Source organism: Podarcis melisellensis, assembly GCF_964234715.1.
Source record: "Podarcis melisellensis genome assembly, chromosome: 7".
Classification (NCBI taxonomy): Eukaryota; Metazoa; Chordata; class Lepidosauria; order Squamata; family Lacertidae; genus Podarcis; species Podarcis melisellensis.
In genome coordinates, this window is record NC_138539.1 from 7026065 (window position 1) to 7050252 (window position 24188).

General features: G+C 46.6%; 1 protein-coding gene across 1 annotated transcript in view; it reads left to right on the top strand.

The window, feature by feature from the left end:
* Positions 1-1905: 1905 nt before the first annotated feature.
* Positions 1906-24188, top strand: part of KCNK9 (potassium two pore domain channel subfamily K member 9) — an 88402-nt gene continuing 66119 nt past the window's right edge. Inside the window, exon 1 of the mRNA XM_081918875.1 lies at positions 1906-2551. Within this exon, the coding sequence (XP_081775001.1) occupies positions 1909-2551 (643 nt within the window). The 5' untranslated portion in view covers positions 1906-1908. The remainder of the gene's footprint in view (positions 2552-24188) is intronic.

The following is a 24188-nucleotide window of genomic DNA, read 5'->3' on the forward strand; positions in this document are numbered from 1 at the left end:
ACCCCACCGCCAACTCTTCTCTGGGGCTGGAAACATCCCATGAGATGAAGCCCAGCCCAGCCCGGCTTGGCTTTGCGTTGGGCGAGGAAGGAAGATGGTGATGGAGGAGGAAGGCGCGCACGCCACCCCTCCCACTCCCGGTGATGTCAAGCAGTTAGGACGCCGGGGGGCTGCTTTGTCGTGGGGGAGACAGCCTTAAAGAGAATACGACCCATAACCGAAGATATACACAAATACAGAGTCAGGTCCCCCTCACCCCAGGCTCCAAGATCCATAATTTCTCCAATACTTTGAGTCTCATTTTCTGGGGAGTGGGGTTGGGATTGGAAGAGTGTCAAGAAAAGGGGTCCTGCTCCCCTCCCTCTCCGTGCTCCTCCCCCTTCTGAATCCTGATGGCTGTTAACTCTCTCCTTTAAGGCAGGGAGACTGGCAAGACCAAGTGCCTTCTGTAGCGCTCTCATCTTCGGCTTCAGGCAAGCCCATCTTCCCAGTGTCTGCGAAAAGAGCAAAGGAGCGTGGCGCACTGGCGGGTGCGACCAGTTGGTTCCCAGACGATCCCACGCCCGACCGGGAGATTCCTTTGCATCCTTGGGCCACGCCTCTCTCTCTCACACACAATCTTCCCCCTCCCCTCCCCCAATTATTCATTCATTCCACTCCTTCCCCCCGCAAACGGCAGCCTTTCAGATAAAGGATCCAGAGGCAGGCGCGCACCTGTCTCCACAGAAGACCCAGACTGTCTGCCTTTTACTCCAGCGAGGAGGAGGGGGAGGAAGAAGAAGAGGAGGAGGAGAAAAGCGAGCGAGCGCGCCCCTGCCCTGAGTCCGACTATGAGACCCCAAAGCCGCAAGCTGACGTCTGAGACCGTCTCCTTCTTACCCCGGCTGGTCTTCCAGATCTTCTCCTTCAGCATCGTCTATCTGTTCCAGCGACAATCGCCCTGCCCACAAACGGTGGGCTCTTCTCCGCCCTCTTCCCCTCCAAAAGCAATCTCCCTTCCGAAACAGTAACAGAAAGGGGCTGGCTGCATTAAGAGACCTCCCCCCCGCGACCCCTCCCCAGCCAAATCGCAACTGACCCTAAAGAAAGCTGGATTTCGCGAACTTCGCCGCCGCCTCCTGCCCCGTCTCCCCGCAGCCACGCTGGTGGCTGCAAAGCAAAGGCTGTGTGCGCTCTGTATGAACCTCGCGGCGACTCCTGGAACGATCTGCCTCAAGATTGCTGCTGATCATACTTGAAGGCTTTGCTCGAAGGAAGCAGCAGCCTGCAGAAGTGTGTGTGTGTGTGTGCATGTTCGTGTGTGCCTGTGCGCGTGCCTGGTGAAAATTTGCATCATTTGGGGGGTGGGGGAGAGCCGCCGTGGCGCTTGCAAGCTGGTCAGTTTCCTTCCCCACTTACCGGAAGTTCTCCCTCCGTTCCAAAGAGGCAGCGCCCCAAAAAGAAGTCTTCTTGGGCCGTGGCTGATGCTGTGCCGGCATCCTACCGGCGCACACCTGGACCCACCACATCTGGAGACGGGACCAGTTGGCCTCTCCCGGGAGGGACAGCTCAGTCGCACATGGATTGGAAGGGGCGTGCCGCTGTCCCGCCGCCCCTCTGATGGGACCCCTCTTCGCGTCCTTAGCCCGCTCCCCCCGGGGCTCGACAAGTGCGGAATAAACTCCAACCCGAGCGGGGAAGGGCGATTGCGGGGAGACAGGTGGCGGGGCGGGCACGATCCGCTCTTCCCGACGGACTCGACTTCCCTCTTGGCTTTCCCTTGCTAAGAGGGCGGGGAGGGAGTTTTTGGGAGTTTGGGAAAACTGTGGGCGGCGGCGTGGAGGGGGGGGGCTGCCTCTGGTCTTCGGGCTGAGCTTCCTTTCGACTCCTCGGGTGGGCAAGATCTGGTTTCCTGAAGAGGTGCCCTTGATGGCCCTGCGCGCCGGGACAGCTTGGTTTGGACAGGTCTTGCGCAGAGTTTGCCGGCTGCAAGGTCCGTGGTCGAGACGCTCCAGCAGCCTTCTGTGCCTGTCCGCCTCACAGGAGCCCGATCCGCGAGGCGGAGAGCAGCAGCAGCCAGAACAGCAGCGGCGGCAGCAGCAGCCGGAGCAGCCGCCGCCACCGCGCTTTCAGCACCAAGGACAGCAGCCTCCCCGAGGAAGCCCACCGAGCCCCGCCAGGCACCGCTTGCAGCTCGCCTCGCTCGGCGGCTGCCTCTGTTGCACCCTGTCGGATCTCCGGGCGGCCAGGGGGGGACATGGTCCCCTCCGTGGGCCCTTCCTGGCGGCCATGAAGAGGCAGAACGTGCGGACCCTCTCCCTGATCATCTGCACGTTCACTTACCTGCTGGTGGGGGCGGCCGTCTTTGATGCCCTGGAGTCCGACCACGAAATGCGCGAGGACGAGCAGCTGAAAGCCGAGGAGACCCGGCTCAAGGGGAAGTACAACATCACCAACGACGACTACCAGCAGCTGGAGGAGATTATCATGCAGTTGGAGCCCCACCGGGCCGGGGTCCAGTGGAAATTCGCAGGGTCTTTCTACTTTGCCATCACAGTTATCACCACCATAGGTAAGTCCACCGCGCGATGCCGGGATGGGTGCGAGTGGAAGGTTTGAGGGCGCCAAGAGTTGAGAAACTGTGAGATGCCAAGGAGAGGGACGTCGGAAGGGAATCTTCCTAAACTTTGGGTGCTGTTCGGTGCTGAACTGCTAACACGGAAAATGAAATATATCTGTGCGTAAAAGCATGAGTAAATGTGATCAGACTGCTCCAAAGGTTGAGGAGTTATGCAAAATGAAAGTGGGTTACCCAGGGAAAGATGTCTACTGCGAGGTGGGTGAACTGATGATTTGGGGAGCTGGGCAACTGTGGGATTTTCAGGGTAAAAACAAGAATGGGTTTAGGAAGCTGTGCAGTAGGGATTGGTTCCAAAAGTTGGAGAGTGAATGACTCTCCCTTTCCTACTCTATTAATTTATTTGAATGTTTCAGTTCACACTTGTTGGACATTAGGTCCCTATCTCTCTGCCCCCATCCCCAGATTCCAGATTAAACCTTAGTAGAATTGGGTGGAGTGACTGGGAACTTCTGAAGGCAGAATTTAGCACCACTAGTAGTTCTTCCCAACTCATGACAGGGAGGCAACAAAATGATGTGCAAGTTTTCGCACAATGATATTTAGAAGGTGATGGCAATAAATTAAGATTAAAAAGTAATTGAAGCTGCAATCCCAGGCATACATAACTGGGAACAAGTTCCAGTGAGCTCAGTTGGACATATTTTTGAGAAAACATATTGGATTGGCTTGCAAGTCTCTTTTGAAGCTTGTTTCCACTCTAGGGAGAAAAAAATAGCCAAGGTGTGTAAACTGGCATTGCCATTTACTCTGAAATAGTTCGATTGCGCTGCTCAGGAATCTTCACAATAATGGTTTGAGGATTGTAACCCAAGCCTTGGATTGCCATGATTCAGGGAACTAATGGATCAGATCTTTCCATCTGATCCTTTGCTTTGGGAAGGGAGAGGCCAATTTGCCTCAGAAGTTTTCTTTTACAACAGTAGTAGTAGTAACAGGTCCTTTTCTGTGTGCCTCTCCTCTTGTCTGCTTGCAATCTCCTCCCCCTCATTTTAGAAGGCGGAGTAGACAGTCCAATGTGCAAAATAGTAGGAATCAGAGAACCTGCCCAGTGCTGAACGTAACATGACTTTTTAGACGGCTGTTTTGTTGTTTTTCTAGCAGTGTACCATACTCTTGGGAAAAGTGCAGAATCACCCAAAGAAAGTTTTCCTCTCCTAAAATAAAATAAAATATTGCTTGACAGGATGAAAAAAAAATCAGTGTATTTAATCCCTCAGGCCCTGATGAGGTATCAAGAGATAGTTCCTGGACCCTGGACTTTATTTTGTGCTTACTCTATTGCTTGCCTATTTGTATATTCAGATGCACGTCATGAGAAAATGAAGATGTTCTCTCAACATACACCACTAGCAGGTCACTTGAACACAATAGTTGGTTAATAATGCATGCACTATGTTCTGCTGGACAGGACACGAAGAACAGAACAACGTTATTAATTGAGACAGACACTATCATTACCGCCAGTGTAAACATTAACACACGAAGGAGCTCTCAGTTTTCAGCAGAATGTCCATTCCACCTTCTTATAAGCTGTCAGGTGGGGAAGGTGTGCAGTTTACAGCAGTAAATTGTTTGCTTGAGAGGCAATCTGACACTGGGAGAGATTTTGTAGATTATGTCTTTCTAACTTTGTTTAAAAAGAACGTTTCTTTTGGGGGTCAAAACTGAGACTTATTTTGCTGAGTTTTTTTGGGGGGGGGAATCAGGGAGGGAAACACAGCAGAGTATTAACCCCCACCCCTGTGCTTTAATTCTGATATTTTTCCGCTTGTTGAATTTGTTCTGCTCCTCCAAGTGCTTTTATCTTTCTATATAGTAAATTTTTATCAGTTTTCAATCACAGTGCAATAATAGCCTCATTATAACAATACCAATTTATAATACAATTATAATACCAATCATTCAAATACCAAATTATATAATTTAGAGAAAGTGGGGCCCCCAACATGCTAGATTTGATGGTTTTCTTCATTTCTGTGTTCCAAAATTCTCCAAGGGCTTTTAGAGAATTAATTTGACCCAGTGTTAAAAATTAGTTCCATCTTTTATAATGTTATAATGTTTTAATGATTGTATTGAACACTGTCGTGATAGTTTGTTGAATGGGTTTAGTTTAGTTTAGGTGGACGCAATGACAACTTCCTTTCATGAGTTTCGGTACATCTGCTGTCTCTTAACTTGTGTATTTATTTAAAATTGTGAATATATAATTGAAATACTTTGTAATATGTTGCAGAAGGATGAAAAGATTTTTTTTTAATGCTCTCAGTATACATGTTTGCATCCCCTCCCTGCATATTACTTAAAAATATTGGATACTTAGATCAAAAGCTTTCTTAAAAGAGCACAAGGAATAATTGGAAGAAGCCTGGTGGAAAGAGAACTCTGAATTTAACCATGGGCATGACCTATTCAAAGGCAAACACTTTCTTGTCCCATTGATTTCAATGGGAGAGGTAAATGTTAACTTTGACTAGCTTATACCGCAAATGTGACTCACATCTCCATTGCTTAATTTGTGAAACAACAGGTGCCAAGTTTCAAACCAACTTGGAAGCCATGGGCTAAGCCAATGTGTCTCAATGTGCTCTTATTGTGATTACTTAGAACTGAGAAAAAGCACTCTGTACATGCTCAAAGACACTCTCCGCTCCATCCAGCCTGTAGGCATCGATTAAAAAAAATAAGCCAGATAGTTTTGAGTGCTCTTCAAGCTGGGGTATATAGGACCATTATCACTGAAAATCCGCTAACAGTGCAATTGTATGCATGCCTGCTCAGAAGTAAGGCCCATTCAGTTCAATGGGACTTATTCCTGGGCAAGTATGTAGAGGGTTGCAGTCTCAGTAAGCTGCTGTCCTGCTGAAATCAATGGGACAAGTTGGCCTTGACTTAATTTCAGACCCATTTATTTCAATGAATATCAAGTTCTACCAACCCATGAGGACAAATTAACAATTTCTCACGTGTGGTTAATTTATACCTTTAAAAAGTGCTTCTGTTTTCTTTATTCCACTTCAGTAGTTTTAGGCCTTTAGAGAAAACACTTTTTTAAAAAATAAAAAAAAGTTATTTTAGAATAATCTGCAGTGACATCAAGTGTGCTGCTCGGCTGGGCTTTTTTTTCAAGTTTCTATTTTTAAACTAACCTTGAAGACGTCGCTTTGCACACACTTTGTTCTCTCTCTGAAACCACCTAAGTACAACTCAGGAAGAAAAAGCACATTTTATGCATTAATGAGAAAGCACCAAGTGCCTCCGTAGGGTACAGCTAGTGGGCTTTCACTAGCAAATGCAATCTGAAATTTCCATATTTTGCATAATGTCAATAAATACAACAGTTGGTTGTGTTTTCTGGATTGGCTTCTTCTCAAAGGCAAGAAAATAAGAGTGTCCCAGAGGTGAGCTTACCCAGGTGCAGAATCTGACATCTGGCACTGAGCAAGTTGGTCGAGGTTTAGTGATTATGGTGTGTTTGTTCAAAATATTTCAACACCGGCACCCCATTGAAAACGGCAAATATTTAAATCAGGAACAGGCAAACTCGACCCCCCCAGATGTTTTGGGACTACAACTCCTGTCATCCCTGACCACTGGTCCTGTTAGCTAGGGATGATGGGAGTTGTAGTCCCAAAACATCTGGAGGGCTGAGTGTGCCTATGCCTGGTTTAAATTACTCCAAAGTGCTGCCTATGTTCAGAAATCCTTAGTATGTCACCTTTCTAAAAGGTGAAACTCTAAGTCATCATTTTTATTTGCAGAAACCCCGTCAGTGTATATGATGCTCTACAGCATAAACCAGTGTCCCTGCCCCTAGGAACATACAGTGCCAAATCTGACAGGGAATAGAGGCGCATAAGAGAGAAGAGGGGGCAAGTGAATGTGAGCAAACACTGTTAAAGCCTATCAACTGTGTACACATCTGAACCCCCGAAAGAATCATGGGAATTGTAGTTCAAGGGTGTTGGGAACTGTAGCTCTATGAACTACAGTTTTCAGAATTATTGGGAGTGACTGTGTGCTTTGAATGCATAGTGTGTACTCAGCCACACTAGTTGAGGACCAGCACTAAGAGCCTTTGCTGTTGTACCTGGGGACCCAGAAGTGAAGTAACGGCAGTGGCGTAGCATGGGTTGTCAGCACCCGGGGCAAGGCAAGTAATTTGCACCCCCTAACCCGTGGATTTGCGCCCCCTAACCCGTGGATTTGCGCCCCCTAACCCTAACCCCCAGATGTTGCGCCCCCCTGCACCCCCCACGCTACACCACTGAGTGACGGTTTCGTGAAAGAGAATCTTCACCAGCTTTCCCAAGACCATCACACACTAAGGATCATCGTTGGTTCTCCGCATGGACCAATAAGCAGGTTGTATTCTCTCTTCCATCCTTGCTGCCAGCCCAGACCTGGGTTTCCTCAGTGAGGCCCCATCTACAGTATACATTTAAAATACTGTTTTAAACAGTCATGGCTCCCTGCTCCAAGAAACGTGGGAACTGTAGTTTTTTTTAAATGGCATGGAGAGCTTTTAAGAGAACCTTATTCCCTTCACAGAGCTCCCAGGGAAGAAGGATTGAGAATTAAACCACTCTGGGAAGAGTAGCCCTGCAAAGCAAATGGTGGTCACCTAACGACTCTCAGTGCCCAACTACAGTTCCCAGGGTTCTTTCAAGGAAGCCACAGTTCTTTAAAGAGATATAATACTGTTTTAAATAGATAGTGCAGACCACAAATTGTGACCCTGTTTTGATGAAGAGGTTAGGAGGGCTAGGTCCCTGTAATTTTTTAAGAGATGCAGCAGGAACTACTTCTTCTATTTTGGTTTTTGACTGGGAAAAGGGCTTTCCGTGGCTACTTTAAATCTGCAGTGGTGTGCTGATGTTGTGATTTCTCCCCTTTTTTTCTTTTGAAGGTGCTTGTAATTAATTTATTTTAAAATGTAAACCCCTTGGAACTGCTGGAAAAGCAGTACAGAAAGGTTTTTAATAAATAAACCTTAATAAAATAATAAATCAATCATTTCCAAGGAGGGATTTGAAGGAAGAGAGAGCGAGAGAGATGTAAGACCACATAAAGGTGCTTCCAAATCCTTATTATCATGTCCCTCAAAGGTATTTTCGCATTTCACATATTGGCTTTTTCGCTGAGCATGCCCTCACTCTTTCACTCAGACTAGTGCATGTATGTTTTTAAAGAAGAGTTTAGTTTGCATTTTGAGGGGTATGTTGAAAAGCAAGTGCAACGTTTGAAGAGGCTCCGCACTCGCTCTCATACCAGTTCCTGAGGCAAGGCATTAATACTCCCAATTTACAGAGAATGTAGGGACGCGGGTGGCGCTGTGGTCTAAACCACTGAGCCTAGGGCTTGCTGATCAGAAGGTCGGTGGTTCGAATCCCTGCAATGCGGTGAGCTCCCGTTGCTCGGTCCCAGCTCCTGCCAACCTAGCAGTTTGAAAGCATGTCAAAGTTCAAGTACATAAATAGGTACCACTCTGGCGGGAAGGTAAATAGTGTTTCTGTGCACTCCTCTGGTTTGCCAGAAGTGGCTTAGTCATGCTGGCCACATGACCTGGAAAAACTGTCAGTAAAAACCCCCGGAAAATCTTGGCCAGTAAAGCGAGATGAGCGCCGCAACCCCAGAGCCATCCGTGACTTGACTTAACTGTCAGGGGTCCTTTACCTTTACCTTTTAAAGAGAACGGAACTGAGGCTCAGGCTGGCCAACTTGGGAAACTGCTGTAGGTCAGTGGCTGAGTGACTCCTTTGCATGCATTAAGTCTCAGGTTCATCCCCCAGTCTGGGTAGGGGTGCCTGAAACCTTGAAGAATTGCTGGCAGTCAGTGCAGGCATTACTGAGTTAGATGGACCAATGGACTGACTCAGTATAAGGCAACTGGCAACATTCATAATTTGCTCTTTCTCTGTCTGCACCTGAGTTGCAAAGATAAAAATAAGTGGGCAATGAAAAGCCTAGATGTCCTTTAGCCCCTTTGCCTCCTCTCCCATCCAAATAATCCCCTCCCAGTGCTGCTTTGCCACAGAGAAGCAGCACCTGCGAAATTTGGATTCATGAGTTCACTGCTCACATGCAGTTTTTGACTGAGAGTTAATTGCCGGTTCGAGATCCATCCTGGTGCAGCTGGGATTTAAGCCACAAGTTCCTGTCTGGCATGCTGTCCGTACTTCGCTCGCTGACCTTGCTTTGTGTCCCTGACTGGTCTTGACTCCTTTTGGCTGGCTAGAATGTGTCCTCAAACTCTGAGAGAGAGAGAGAGAGAGAGAGAGGGGGGGGGGAGGGAGAGAGAGAGAGGGAGAGAGAGAGAGGGAGAGAGAGAGAGAGGGAGGAAGGGAGGGAGGAATACAGTGCACTCTACAAATGCAAATTTGCAACCATGATGAACAAGGGTCTGGACACCAAGCCTTATGAGGAACGGTTGAAGGAGCTGGGTATGTTTAGCCTGGAAAAGAGGAGAATGAGAGGAGATTTGATAGCCATCTTCACAAATCTTAAGGGATGTCTTCCTTGGGGGTTTTTAAGCAGCGGCTGGATGGCCATCTGTCATGGATGCTTTAAGTGAGTTTCCTGCATCGCAGGGGGTTGGACTAGATGACCCTTGGGGTCACTTCCAACTCTGCATTTCGACAATTTTACATTTGTGGCTCTGCCTCTTTTGCCTCTGGCTTGATCCATGTATGTATGTATGTATGTGGACTGTGGAAAGCTGTCCAGAAGGGAAGCAAGCCATGGAGCTGTACATGTTTTCTCTGTCCTTATTTTAACTGGAGATGCCATGGGACCTTCTGTATGGAAGCTGCTGCTTCATCACTAAGTTACGACTTCTCATATGATGCTGCAGTCATGTGCCTTGGGCCCCATTCCATCTTCTGTCAACAGATGGTTTTTCCATCGCATTTCCATCTCATCTTTTTCCTACAATGAACTCATGGTGGCATCCAAGGTTCTCCTCCTACTCCACCTCCTCCTCATTTAAACCTCACAGCAACTCTGGGAGCAGTTGCCAAGACCACATAACACCGGTCTTGAAAGACCTACATTGGCTCCCAGTACATTTCCGAGCAAAATTCAAAGTGTTGGTGCTGACCTTTAAAGCCCTAAACAGCCATGGTCCACTATACCTGAAGGAGCGTCTCCACCCCCATCGTTCTGCCCGGACACTGAGGTCCAGCTCCGAGGACCTTCTGGCGGCTCCCTCACTGCGAGAAGCCAAGTTACAGGGAACCAGACAGAGGGCCTTCTCGGTAGTGGCACCTGCCCTGTGAAACACCCTCTCACCAGATGTCAAAGAGAAGAACAACTACCAGATTTTTAGAAGACATCTGAAGGCAGCCCTCTTTAGGGAAGCTTTTAATGTTTAACAGACTACTGTATTTTAATGCTTTGTTGGAAGCCGCTGAGATGGGTGGCGTATAAATAATAAATTCTATTCTATTTTTTATTCTATTTTTTATTCTATTCTACTATTCTATTCTATTCTATTCTATTCTATTCTATTCTATTCTATTCTGTGAGGTAGGTTTGGCTGAGAGGCTATGACCGGTCCAAGGTCACCCAGTGAGCTTCATGGCCAGGTAGGGATTTGAATCCTGGCCTCCTGGCCTAGTCCTACACTCTAACCACTACACCACACCGGCTCTCCAGTTAGGGAGCATTTGGTTAAGAAACCATGCCAGTGAAATGGAAAGGTTGGAAAGATTACTTTTCTTTCTGGAGACCCAACGCAAAAGAAGTAATGGTGCTAAACTAGTTGAACTGGTCAGTTCCTTGCTGCAGCTGCTCACTGTTAAGGAAACAAAATGCTCTCCTAAATGCTGAGTGGTCGTTGCTAATTACTCACAAATGATGACAAGAGAGGCGGTAGAATTGGGAAGCTTCCCAGCTCCATGGCACTAATAACACTTGGCCAATTTTTGTTAATTCCATCCGATGAAGCCCACCCTTCCCTTCATTAACCAGTGATAGATTTCCCCCCCCTCTGGGAGGTGAGAGGTCTAGCTAATTTGTCAGCTCCAGTATTAGCAGAGGCTCAAAATATTTATTCCGTTCCTTGGAGGATATTTTCTGACTCCCAATTGCCATACTCTTTGAATTTTTATTTTTTGGTAAGAAAGTTTTCTACAGGCTGCGATACAATCCTGCCTCCTCACACCCAATCACTGTGCAGAAAATATATCGCTGGGTTCCACTGGGAGCGTTGAAGTGACTTCTCATGAAATTTTCATGACTTGGTGGCTCAAAAAAGTTTCTGCAGGGGATTAAAGGAATTTACTTATTACTGTACAGGTTTCTTAGAGAATGATTTCTGAGCATTGAGAACAATTCGATTGTTTATTTCTGTACCTGAGCAAAATGTCTCCTCCTTCTCTATGTCAACCTCATTCACCTTCATCTAGTTTTCAGATTCTATTTTCTGATTCAAAGTTCAACAGTGCATAAGAATGGTGTTGCTTGGCTAGATTAAAATCTTTTAGCGTAGCATGCTGTTTCCAGCAGTGGCAAGTCCAGTGTTTCTGGGTGCTTACAAACATGAGGACCCCCTATGGGCTGTCTGGAGCTCAAAAGTATATCAACTCTGCTTATGCCAGCTCCACTGAAATAACTTTGCTGATAGTCCTTGATGTGTGTTGATTGCGCTCGCTCTCTCTCTCTCTCTCTCTCTCTCTCTCTCTCTCCTTGAGCTAAACTGAGTTCCTTCAGCCTTTTCTCATTCACTGCATCTTTTGAGCTTTTAAATCCTTTACAGGATTTAGTGACCATGCCAGGACAGGATCACAGTGAACTCAGATTAGTTATCAGCTTCACCCAGTTTTGTCTGTTCTGACTGGCTCTCTAGGTCCTATGGCAGAGACCTTTCCTATCACCTGGTGTCCTAATAACCCAGGGGTGGAGAGTCACAGATCTGGGGGCCAAAAGTGGTCCTCAGGACTCCCCGCAGGCCACACAACCTCCCCAGCCTCCTTTACCCAAGCCACTTCCTTCACTGGTCCAGCATTGCACACTCCTTGAGTGTGTTTGTCTGGTTGTCATGTGTTCCTTGCTGCCTGGATGGAAGAGCGAGGTGTGTGTGTGTGTGTGTTGGAACCTGCCTACTTAGAAACCTAAATGTTGCATGGGTTGCCTTGCTCATTTTTGCCCCTGGGCCTGCCCAACACTTGCATGCAATTGTCCAGAAGGGAATGAAGTCTTTGGGCAGAAAATTGTCCCATGTCCCTGTTTTAACTGGAGATGCCAGGGATCGGATATGAACACAAAGTGGGTTAGGCTTCCCCATGTGGTGTTGCAATCAGGGTTGGCAGAAGCCTTCACATCTGCCTCACCCCCTGTAGGTGGCAAGTGGAGGTATTGAATCTCAAGGCGGGCAGCCTTTAACACCACCACCACCACCACTTGCAAGCTTCAGCCTGGCAGAGCTGGCTGCAATTTACACCATTGGCATTTGGGGAGAGTCTTCCCCTCTCTGCTCCAATTAACCTCTGTCTCCAGGGCTTACCCCATGACATTATTAGGGGCTGCTTTCTGACATCACCAGGGCTCACCCTAAGATCTCAGGTTTGGGCCCTGAAACCTCAGGATTTGGGATCCTCCTGCAGCCCTGATTGAAACAACCTTAGACCATGTGATGCCGTGCAATGCAGGCAAAGTCCTCTGATGTTACACAGGCAGGTTGCTTCAGCAGGGGCAATTGCTTAAATTACAGCGGCTGCATACATTATCCACTGCCCCCCACCCTCAGTCACTCAACAAGAGCCCATATAGATTAATGGTGAAGAGTATAGATGGTGATCTGGAAGGCTGCAGTTCCAAAGATGTCTTCTCAGGCATGGAATTGGTATGTGGCAGAAGAAGAAGAAGAAGAAGAAGAAGAAGAAGAAGAAGAAGAAGAAGAGGAGGAGGAGGAGGAGGAGGAGGAGGAGGAGGAGGAGGAGGAGGAAGAAAAGTTTGGATTTGATATCCTGCTTTATCACTACCCCAAGAAGTCTCAAAGTGGCTAACAATCTCCTTTTCCCTTCCTCCACAACAACAAACACTCTGTGAGGTGAGTGAGGCTGAGAGACTTCAGAGAAGTGTGACTAGCCCAAGGTCACCCAGCAGCTGCATGTGGAGGAGCGGGGACGTGAACCCGGTTCACCAGATTATGAGTCTACAGCTCTTAACCACTACACCACACTGGCAAACCTCTCTCACCTTCTTTCAACAACCCCCACCCAAATGCAACGCGAGGTGATAACAAGAGTGGTATACCTTCCAGAGCAATTGTAAAAATAACTAAGAAAACATATATTGAGTTCTTTGAACATTAAAGTCATAAACAGAAACTCCTTTTCCTCCTCCTCTTATTCTTCTGATGTGCAATAGAATGCCTATCCTCAGCTGCTAAGGGAAGTGTTCCTTTTCAGGGCTCCAGAGACTGTAGAATAAGACCTTTGTGGTGCTATTTGAGTTCTTCTTCTTTGGCGATCACTTGTAGCCAAGTAAAATTGTCTTCCATGGACATGGTCTTAACAGTGAGTCCATAAGTGACTGTGGAGGCCAATTCTGGATCCACGTGTCCTTCCACAGTGGGGGCATAGGGTTCTGGGTGGGAGTTGATCATGGTGAGGGTTTGCCAAATATGCCTTCTTCTTAGCTCATTTATCCTTTTTTATCCTATGTTTGTGCTTCTTCAAAGTCCATGGCACCCTTGGTAAAGGCTATTCTCCAGCTGGAGCACTCATGTGCGAGCTATTTGAGTAAAAAATGTAGAAAACACACCCTTGGATGGTTTAGTCCAGTCAAAGGTGACTATGGGGTTGTGGCGCTCATCTTGCTTTCAGGCCAAGGGAGCCGGCGTTTGTCCACCAACAGCTTTCTGGGTCATGTGGCCAGCATGACTAAACTGCTTCTAGTGCAACGGAACACCATGAAGGAAACCAGAGCAGCGCACGGAAACACTGTTTACCTTCCTGCTGCAGTGGTACCTATTTATCTACTTGCACTGGTGTGCTTTCGAACTGCTTGATTGGCAGGAGCCGGGTAATGTGGCCAGCATGATTAAACTCTTTCTGGTGCAATCGAACACCGTGACAGAAACCAGCATGCACGGAAACACAGTTTACCTTCATACTGGATACCTAACTATCCACTTTCAACAGGAGCTCGCCCCATCTCACAGATTCGAACTGCCTACTTTCTGATCAGCAAGCCCAAGAGGCTCAGTATCATGGGAGTGGAGGGAGTTTCGGGGAATGGGAGGGGAAAGGGGCACATTTCCCCCCTGTTCCTTCCACCTTTTCATGCTGTGCTGCACAGCAGTAGTGACCTTCGCCCCAAAACCTGAGCATCTTTAAAACTAGCCATGATGGTTGTGTTCCATGTCCTCTGGTGGAATCAGTATGCCTCTGAATAAGTGCTGTTGGGAATCATAAAAGGGAATAGTGTGGCTGAGCTCAGATCCTGCTCATGAGTTGCTTCATTGCCCACCCATTAAGAGTTTTTCAAAACACATTTTCCCTTTAATTTACAAACTCATATGTACAACTAGGAAGGTAGAAACCACCCTCTTATTTTGTGTGTGTGATTTTTTTCTTCTTCATTTTTCAGCTGATAGGCTACTCAACTCGATGAGGTTGCTTTTAGAGAGATTGATTGTATTCTCCCATTCATAACCCCAAAATAACATGAATGGGCACACAAGTGTTGCTCTTACGTCTCACACAGACCTTTCCAGTAAAAAAAAGAAAGGAAGGAAGGAAGAGGAGAAAAAATTGAAGACCTGATGCACACTGGGGTTCAAATTGGCTCCAGGGTCTCCCGAGGGCTGCTGATTTAGACAATTTGCTTAATGTTCTTATTTCCATAATGTATTCTGATTGCAACATCTGTGGGCTTATATAGATGCCCACAAGATTTGGCTTCCTCTGTCGGGGAATCAGAAGTATTTTGGGAATATAGTCTAGAGCAATCCATTTATAGCTGCAAGGAAACTGGGTATTCTCTCTCTCCCTCCCTCCCTCCCCCTTTCAAAGTGAGCAAGTTCCCACTATGGATAACACTCGATCATTTCTCAGGCTTTTAGAGGTGATAGCCATACTTGATTTAACGCCACCGAACTGTAGTAAACACTGGCTATTTCTGGAGGCTCGTGTGGGGAATGCAAAGAAAAGAAAGCCATCTTTTCTCTCTCATTCCAAAACCAGCAGAAGCAACCAATGGATGACAGAAACATAGGGCTAACCCAGATCTTTCACCAAAGCTTCATGGCCACAGTGTGCCCAGGGACATAGCTCAGTGTATCTGCTTTTTTATGCAGAAGATATTGATTTTAATTCCCCGGCATCTTAAGGTAGGACGGGGAGAAGTCCCAGACTGAAGCCTTGCAGAACTGCTGCTAGGCACTGTAGGCCTTGCTGAGGCATTCTCCCCCCCATGAGCTTCATTATTGTTATTATATTTTAACAAAGTAAAAAAATAAAAAAATAAAAAATGTGCACCCCACCCCCAAGACCATTCCATTATAACTATCCAACTTCCCAAAATTTCAACACGTCTTGCAATGGTTTGACCCGTTTCCGTTTTAACAGTACAAATTCTCCAAATACCTTCCATATCTCCTAAAAATCATTTCTCCTGCACATTCCCCGTCTTACCTTAACAACACAAGTTAATTCATAATTAATAGCTATACCTGCAACCTCTTTGTTCCATCCTTCCATTTTATATTCACCTTGCACCTTCCATTTCCTAGCTATAATAACTCGCGCAGCTGTCAATAAATTTGTGAGCAAGTCCTCCATAGCCTGCAAACCTTCCACCCCATCGTAAATTGATAGCAATGCTACCTCTGGACTTTTGGTCAGCTTTAACCCAGTGATTATCTCCTTAAACACCCTTTGCCAAAAAAGTCATATATATTTACACCCCCACCACATGTGAAGGTACGTCCCAGTTTCCTGGCATCTCCTCCAACATAACACCAAACATTTCTTGTTCATTTGATTTAATCTTGCTGGTGTTAAATACAGAGTGAGCAGGATCAAGTTGGAAGCACAGGAAGAAGATTCTACTGTCTTCGTACACCATCACCTTGTTTGGCTTCCTTGCCCCATGCAGAGAAAGTGGATTGCAAGTCAGCTCACATCATCCCTTTGGATGTTACAGACCCTCCAAGTGTCCCTATTTTCCAAGGATGCCCCTGATTTAGAGATGCCATCCTGGTTTCTGATTTGATCCTGGAATGTCTCAGTTTTCCTTAGGATGTCCCTATTTTCATTGGAGAAATGTTGGAGGGTATGATGTTATCAGCTCACTTCAATCCCATAATGAGGTGGCTCTTCTACAAAATGCTTTCCATCTTCCACTTGTCACAGCCATCTAGGAGCTGTGCCAAAGGGCAGAGTCAAATGCCTTTCCTCCGCTTTATGTTCATCCAATCAACTGAGAAAACCATATGTTCCTCTTAACAAAGGTTTGCCTTTTTCGCTGTAATATCACCATCACCATCTCAGCAAAGCAAGCAGCCCACCCCCACCCCCGAGAAAGGATAGTGAGCCAATAGCCCTTTGGCCAATTTAATGTTGCATAACCTTCTTATGGCAAACTTCCAGACATGAATAGAAGTTTATGTAATGGTGGGAAAAGAGAGTGTTAGGAAAAGAAAAATGTCAAGATTCTGGGAGGTGCTTCCTTTGCTTAGGAAATGGATTTGAAGGACTCTTTAAAGATATCTTACTGTATCTCCCAGTATCATAGAACCATAGAACTGTAGAGTGGAAGGGTCCCCAAGAATCCTCTAGTTCAACCCCCTGCAATGCAGAAATCTCAGTGAAAGCATCCATGACAGATGCCCACTCAGCCTCTGCTTAAAAACCTCCAAGGAAGGCGAGTCCACAACCTCCTGAATTGAAGTGGCCGTACTGAAGTGAGCGTCATAAGACAAGACAAAGGAAGGGTGAAATAATATATGGAGTGTTGTTTTTTTTAAATGTAATAATAGAGTTGGGGTGCTTTCCAGCTCTAGGTTCTATGATTCTAAGTGACTGTGGTCCTCAGACTGAAAAACGTCCCCACCGTTGTGCTGCACATCCACTTTATCATACTGCCATCTCATCCTCGTTTTTTGTTTCTGTAAAAAAATCATTATCACGCTTAACCTTTACAGAAACAGATTTCTATTCAATGACACAAACATGCACTGCTTATTCCAGTATGTGATAAATGGCGACCACTTACCTATCACCAAAATTGGCACAGGGGGTCTATTTCTTCTTGGGATAAAGACTTTCAGTGCATCAATTTCTGTATTTTTTCTGTAGTTTGTTAAGGCTGCTGAGAAATGTTCGCAGACCCCTATTCCCCACACTAAGCTACCTTTCCCAGAATTCCTTGGGGAGAGGGGTTGATTGTTAAACCAGTCTGTGAACTATAGCTCTGTGAAAGAACTAGGGAATCTCCTAACACCTTTCAGCACCCTTAACAAACTACAGTGGTACCTCGGGTTACAGACGCTTCAGGTTACAGACTCCACTAACCCAGAAATAGTACCTTGGGTTAAGAACTTTGCTTCAGGATGAGAACAGAAATTGTGCGGCGGCAGCGCGGCGGCAGTGGGAGGCCCCATTAGCTAAAGTGGTGCTTCAGGTAAAGAACAGTTTCAGGTTAAGAATGGAACTCCAGAACAAATTAAGTTCTTAACCAGAGGTACCACTGTACACTTCCCAGGAGTCTTTGGAGGAAACTGTGAATGTTTAAAGTGGTATGATGCATCCTTAAATGCACAGTGCAGATGCGGCCTCAGTTATAGATGATAGTGGTACCAGTCCAAGGTATTTTGCTTCTTCACTGGGACCTACTTTGTGTGTGTCCCCCCTCCCCCAGCCAAGGGGGCCAGCAGTGAAACAAATATTGTTGCATCAGTCAGGCACTAATTGCTGCCTTCCTCTGTCCCTCACCATCAACAATGCCCCCTAAGTACATCATGTCACCCTCCAACATGTCGCCATGGAAAACCAGTATGTGCTTCTTCCGGGACATGGTCCCACACAAGTCATGTGATCTGCATGAGATCCTAGCACCCAAAAAGCATGTTTTGGGGTGTTGTGCTCTTGAGAGCACAGCCTCCCAAAACGGGACATCCCAATTTAATTGGGGCAGTTGAGCAGTATGATGATTCATGGCAGGGACTGGATCCATATGACAGACACTGTTTTCTGAACTTTACTTTGGTGTTTGATTCAGGGTTCTGCTAGCTAGGGGATGTTTTCCTGCTCTTGGGGGCTGTCTCCTTGCTTCCAGCTGATGTTGGAGTGCACACAGTGCTGTGACCCTTTCTGCAAATGACAGTGTCCCCACATTATCTCTTTCTCACCATGTGTCGTCTTAAGCTTCTGCACTACTGAGCAGTTGCTATGGTTAAAATGAGATAAATCTAGTTCCAGGCAACAAATAGTTGAAACAGAGCTCTCTCTCTCTTTCTGCCTCCCTCCTTCTCCCTCTCCTATTCCATTTTTGCAAGGGACACATTTCAGCTTCAACTTCATGCCCAAGAGCTGCATGCAAACAACTGAGAGTAACAATTTGCTTCTAACACTTGGCTTGACCTTGTTCCACATGGTTGGTTCTTGTATTGGGGAAATTAGAGGACTCTCTGCTGAGACAGGCGGAAGAATTCTGTTCCATTGTGCAGACGGGTGCCCCTGGGCTTGTGGGGAGGTGACAGCCAGTTGTTAAGAAAATTTTATGGTCACCTACTAGGGCCTCAGAATGCCGGTGGCACTGTGGTCTAAACCACTGAGCCTCTTGGGCTTGCCGATCAGAAGGTCGGCGGTTCGAATCCCCAGCACGGGGTGAGCTCCCGTTGCTTGGTCCCTGCTCCTGCCAACCTAGCAGTTCGAAAGCACGTCAAAGTGCAAGTAGATAAATAGGTACCGCTCCAGTGGGAAGGTAAGCAGCATTTCCATGCGCTGCTCTGGTTTGCCAGAAGCAGCTTAGTCATGCTGGCCACATGACCCGGAAGCTGTACGCCGGCTCCCTTGGCCAGTAAAGCAAGATGAGTGCCGCAACCCCAGAGTTGTCCGTGACGAGACCTAACGGTCAGGGGTGCCTTTACCTTTACTGGGGCCTCAAGGCTGGGTGACCAACACAAACCCAATATTAATGGATCTGTGGCTCCAGTCCAGAGTCCCCAGTATATGGAGATGATGGGTTGATATGGAGCCTATATCCTCCAAGTGTCTAGATTTTCCAGGCACAGTCTCAGAATTACAAAAGCCTTCCCAGTTTCTGATTTGATCCTGGAATATTTCCCCCACCAGTGCAGCGGCTGCCAAGCTTGGGGAAGAGGATGAGCCAAGACGTCCTTGAGAGGTGGCGGCAGCTGTGAGGAACCACCCTGTTGCCTCTCCATGGCCTCTCCATGGCCAACGCCTCTGGCCTCCTCCCTTGGGCAGCTCGTAGCTACTGCTGGAGACCAGGCAAGGAGGAGGAGAGGTTGCAGCCGCCGTTGCCCAACCCTGTGTGACACACTGGCTCTGAATGGCAGGCAGAGGGCGGGGCCACCCTGGGGGAGGAAAAAGTGGGAGTTGAGCGGAGCACAAAGGAGTCTTTATTAAAAACAAACACTTTGTGTGTCCACATCTAATCTTGCCCCTTTCTAAAATGTATTTATTGGTGTATAGGCCTTCTGGCGGTTCCCTCGCTGCGAGAAGCCAAGTTACAGGGAACCAGGCAGAGGGCCTTCTCGGTGGTGGTGCCTGCCCTATGGAACGCCCTCCCACCAGATGTCAAAGAGAAAAACAACTACCAGATTTTTAGAAGACATCTGAAGGCAGCCCTGTTTAGGGAAGCTTTTACATACGCTTCAGGTTACAGACTCCGCTAGCCCAGAAATAGTGCTTCAGATTAAGAACTTTGCTTCAGGATGAGAACAGAAATCGCGCTCCAGCGGCATAGCAGCAGGAGGAGGCCCCATTAGCTAAAGTGGTGCTTCACGTTAAGAACAGTTTCAGGTTAAGAACGGACCTCTGGAACGAATTAAGTACTTAACCTGAGGTACCACTGTAAGAAAATTTAAAGTCCTGAATCAGCCGTCAGTTAGTGGCCCTTATTCTGATTGCCCCTGCTATGAACCTAGCAACCTTTGCTGTTATCTGTTCATTTTGATCTGATAGAAGAAAGGACATTGTGGCAGTGGTTGAGCGCCCTGGGATGGTTAGTATGAGTGGGGTGATGATCTTGTTCCACAGATCTTTGTAGAGAGTGCAAGACAGGAGGACGTGTGCCGCTGTTTCGGTGCTACTGTCTCCACAGGGGCAAAGACATTTCTCAGGTGGGATCTTTTGGAATCAACCCTCAAGTACCGCAGATGGCAAAACATCCAGTCTTGCAAGTGTAAAATCATGTCTGTATTTTGGGATAATAAGTTTGTGCAGATATGGGGCCAGAGAATCAAAATGGAAAGATGGAAAATGAACAGACCAAGGGCTGAATTTCCTTATAGTGGCCAGGTTGTTCTGATGCTCGATATCTCGATAGCTTCTGTTATCAGGCTTGTTGAGAGACTGCCAAACACAAGGGCTGGTGTTGTAGATCTCCAGTTTCATCTGCATTCCTGGAGATCTGAGGGGTTCTACAAACAGTAGTAGGCACTTCTTTGTATACAGATCAAAAGCTTTGGAGCCCCAGAAAAAGGTTCTCAAACTTTTGTCAATGCTAAAAGGTACTCCAGTATTTTGGGGGACTGATAAAGAAAGGGTCGGAGGTAGTTTCTTATTCAGAAAGCATTTTTGTTGTTGTTGTTTAGTCGTTTAGTCGTGTCCGACTCTTCATGACCCCATGGACCAGAGCACGCCAGGCACTCCTGTCTTCCACTGCCTCCCGCAGTTTGGACAGACTCATGCTGGTACCTTCAAGAACACTGTCCAACCATCTCGTCCTCTGTCGTCCCCTTCTCCTTGTGCCCTCCATCTTTCCCAACATCAGGGTCTTTTCCAGGGAGTCTTCTCTTCTCATGAGGTAGCCAAAGTATTGGAGCCTCAGCTTCAGGATCTGTCCTTCCAGTGAGCACTCAGGGCTGATATCCTTCAGAATGGATATGTTTGATCTTCTTGCAGTCCATGGGACTCTCAAGAGTCTCCTCCAACACCATAATTCAAAAGCATCAATTCTTTGGTGATCAGCCTTCTTTATGGTCCAGCTCTCACTTCCATACATCACTACTGGGAAAACCATAGCTTTAACAGAAAGCATTGCTCTACCTCTAAACCAGCTTGTGACATCAGCACAAAACCAGCCTTCTAATTGGCCATGTGATCCCTGATTAGCTAGGATCATGCTAGGGGTGTCCTAGATAGAAAGAAAATAAATGGTGCAAAGCAGCAGTGAGACTGCAGCAGGAGGCCATGAACAAACAGGCAGAGAGCAGTATTCATTGGCATGACCTTACTTTATACTTTAATAAGCCTACTAGTGTAGGCTTATTCAAAGCTGGCATTTTTAGGTGGGGTGTATGGTTGGATGCCAGGATCTTCCAGCTTCCTGTTGGTTAAACAGTGGGGCTGAGTGGGAATCTGTTGGCCTCCAAGATAGCAGAAGCAGTTGTTGGCTGGTTGTGCATGGCTATTTATTAGTGGATATCTGGCAATAGATATCTGGTCTCAGTTGGACTGCCACTGTACAGGTCTACACCATATGCTGCCAGTGTGCAACCTGGAGATCTGCATGACATCTTTTAATTGCTCAAAGTTAAGTGGGAAATGCTGGGTGAGGCTCATCCTGCCTGACTATGGTCTTCCTCACCCGGTTCAAGGCACAAAAGAACCACCTTGCTGGATCAAGCCAATGGGAATCAAGTCCAGCATCTTGTCCTCACAGTGGCCAACTGGATGCCTATAAAGGTAAGGGTGAAGGGACCCCTGACCATTAGGTCCAGTCGAGACCGACTCTGGGGTTGCGGAGCTCATCTCGCTTTGTTGTCCGAGGGAGCCAGCATACAGCTTCCGGGTCATGTGGCCAGCATGACTAAGCCACTTTTGGCGAACCAGAGCAGTGCACGGAAACGCCGTTTACCTTCCTGCTGGAGTGGTACCTATTTATCTACTTGACTTTGATGTGCTTTCGAACTGCTAGGTTGGCAGGAGCAGGGACCGAGCAACGGGAGCTCACCCCATCGCAGGGATTCAAACCACTGACCTTCTGATCGGCAAGTCCTAGGCTCTGTGGTTTAACCCACAGCGCCACCCGCAAAGCATGACCTCAACATAATAGCACTCTGTCCACTTGTGATTCCTAGCTACTGGTGTATGCTGCCTTCGACTGTCAAAGCGAAACATTGCTATTGCGTTTAGTAACATACATACAGAACATACAGGAAAGCCCTGCTGGATCAGTTGGTTGGGAAACGCATGTGGAAAATGCACAGAAAAGCTCAAGATACACGTTGATCTACCCACACGTAGTTGTTATCCCTGAGAAATGTAGACAATAACAGGATATATTTATCCGAAAGTCTTCAAACTTACACAACCCTTTAAAAATTAGCTGATGAAGGTGAATAAATCGAAACAGGGCCCTGTCCTGGTCTCTGGTCCCTAATTGACTTCTGACTTCTGCTCAATGATTGAAACTCTTCACGTCGAATCTGATGATGGACTAACATGAACTTATCTCTACTCATAAACTCTTATTTCTAATTCTGTAACGAATTATTGTGTTATACATATCTTTATGAGTCTGAGTTTATAATCTCTGTTAGAGTTTGTAATCTCTATTTGAGTTTGTAATCCTTGTCAAAATACATACTTTTGAATGGATTAGTTTTTGTTAGTATTGACTATTGATTTGCGAGCAGGGACCACTCCCACTATTGAAACTTACATTGGCCTGAGTTCTTGGTGTGCTTTTTTCATGAATAGGATATGAACACAACAGCACTCTCCCTACCTGTGATTCTCAGCAACTGGTATTCAGAAATATACAGACTCCAACAGGGGAAATAAAATAGTCATAATGGCTAGTAGCCAATGAAAATTTCTAATCTTCTTTTAAAGCCATTCAAGTTGATGGTCATCACTCCTTCTTGCAAATGGCATAGTTTAACTAAGCACTGCATGAAAAAGTACTTGATTTTGTTTGTCCTGAATTTCAGCTTCTTTGGGTGGCCCTGAGTTTCAGTGTTAAAAGAGAAGAAGATAAAGTTTCTGTCTACTCCATGAAAGGTTTTATGCACCTATCTATCCTCGGCAGCTGTAATGGCTGAAGCCGCAACCTCTCCAGCCAAATAGGATGTATGTCATCAAATCACGAGGCCTTTGCAAACTGAGTCATGGGCAAAGGGCTCTTTAATCCCCTCTCCTCCAATGTGAACTTCAATAGACAGTTTGGAAAATCCTTCCCTTTCCCACTCTCCCTTGCAGGAGCCGACCCCCAGTTGTATTGTATAAGAACTCTGTCAAAGCTGTTCACATCAGCTGAGCAGAAGGGAGAAGCACTGGAGAGCCCTTTGCCTTGTGTCTCAGTTTGCACTGGAAAAATAATCCGTTTGGTTCATAAAAAAGTGATGGGGACTGTGAAATAGGGAATCAGCTGGCAAGCGCTTGCAGCCATTGCCTGAGATTGCTTCTAATTGGTCTGCAGTTCAAGGTCCTGCTCTGCATTCCTCAGCCTATCATCCATACATCCAAGTTCCTACTACCAGGTTCTTGGGTAGGCTGTCCGGCTCCTGATCTCAGCTCAGCTCAGCCTTGATTCTGGTGGTCTCCAGCATTGTCATCCTGCTTATCACAACTGCACTGGGACTTCCGGAACAGCTGCAATATAATCTGCTCCTGAATTCAGCTCCCCATCTCTTCATTACATGCCTCTCCTCTTCCTGGAAGCCCAGCCTATCCATTTATTTATTTTTAATCCTTCCGTAGTCAATGCATAGACTCTCATTCTCCAAATTGGCTAACATTACATTCAGGGTTTCCCCAATTGCTTTTCAAGTCTGCTCTGCAATAATTTATTTTGCAGACTACCGCTTCCTGGTACAGGGCACACGCTGACACTTGCAAGGCCGCATGCACAGAGCCACTTAATCAGTGCCAAAGTACTGCTAACATAAATAGATTTGCTGGTGGTCTTGGATTTATTCCAGCGAATCAGAATTATAAAGTGGACTCACTCGAGTTCTGAGCCTATGTTGGCTCACCTAGCAATAAAACAAACCCTACAAGAATCATAACAAACTGGGCAATATACCAGCCCCTCAGCTTACTGAAGTTTTGTCTGGGGCAAGAAATATATGGCTAGAATCTGAAGCACCATGGAATAGCAGACGGAGGAGCCAGAATTCAGTGGCAAAACATCTGCTTTGCACAGGGGAGGTATCGGGTTCAAGCTCCAGCATCTCCTGTAAAAAGGATCATAGTAGCCAGGTTCAAAAAGACTTTTGTCTGGAAAGGCCTTGCGAAAGAGGGGGCTCGTGTTGTTTATATTGATGTGTAATGGATCATTGATACATGCAAGTCCTCAGTGCATGCTGCAGCCTTCAAGAATGAGCTTCTAGATCACGAACTAGGCCTTGGGGAGGTTTGCATCC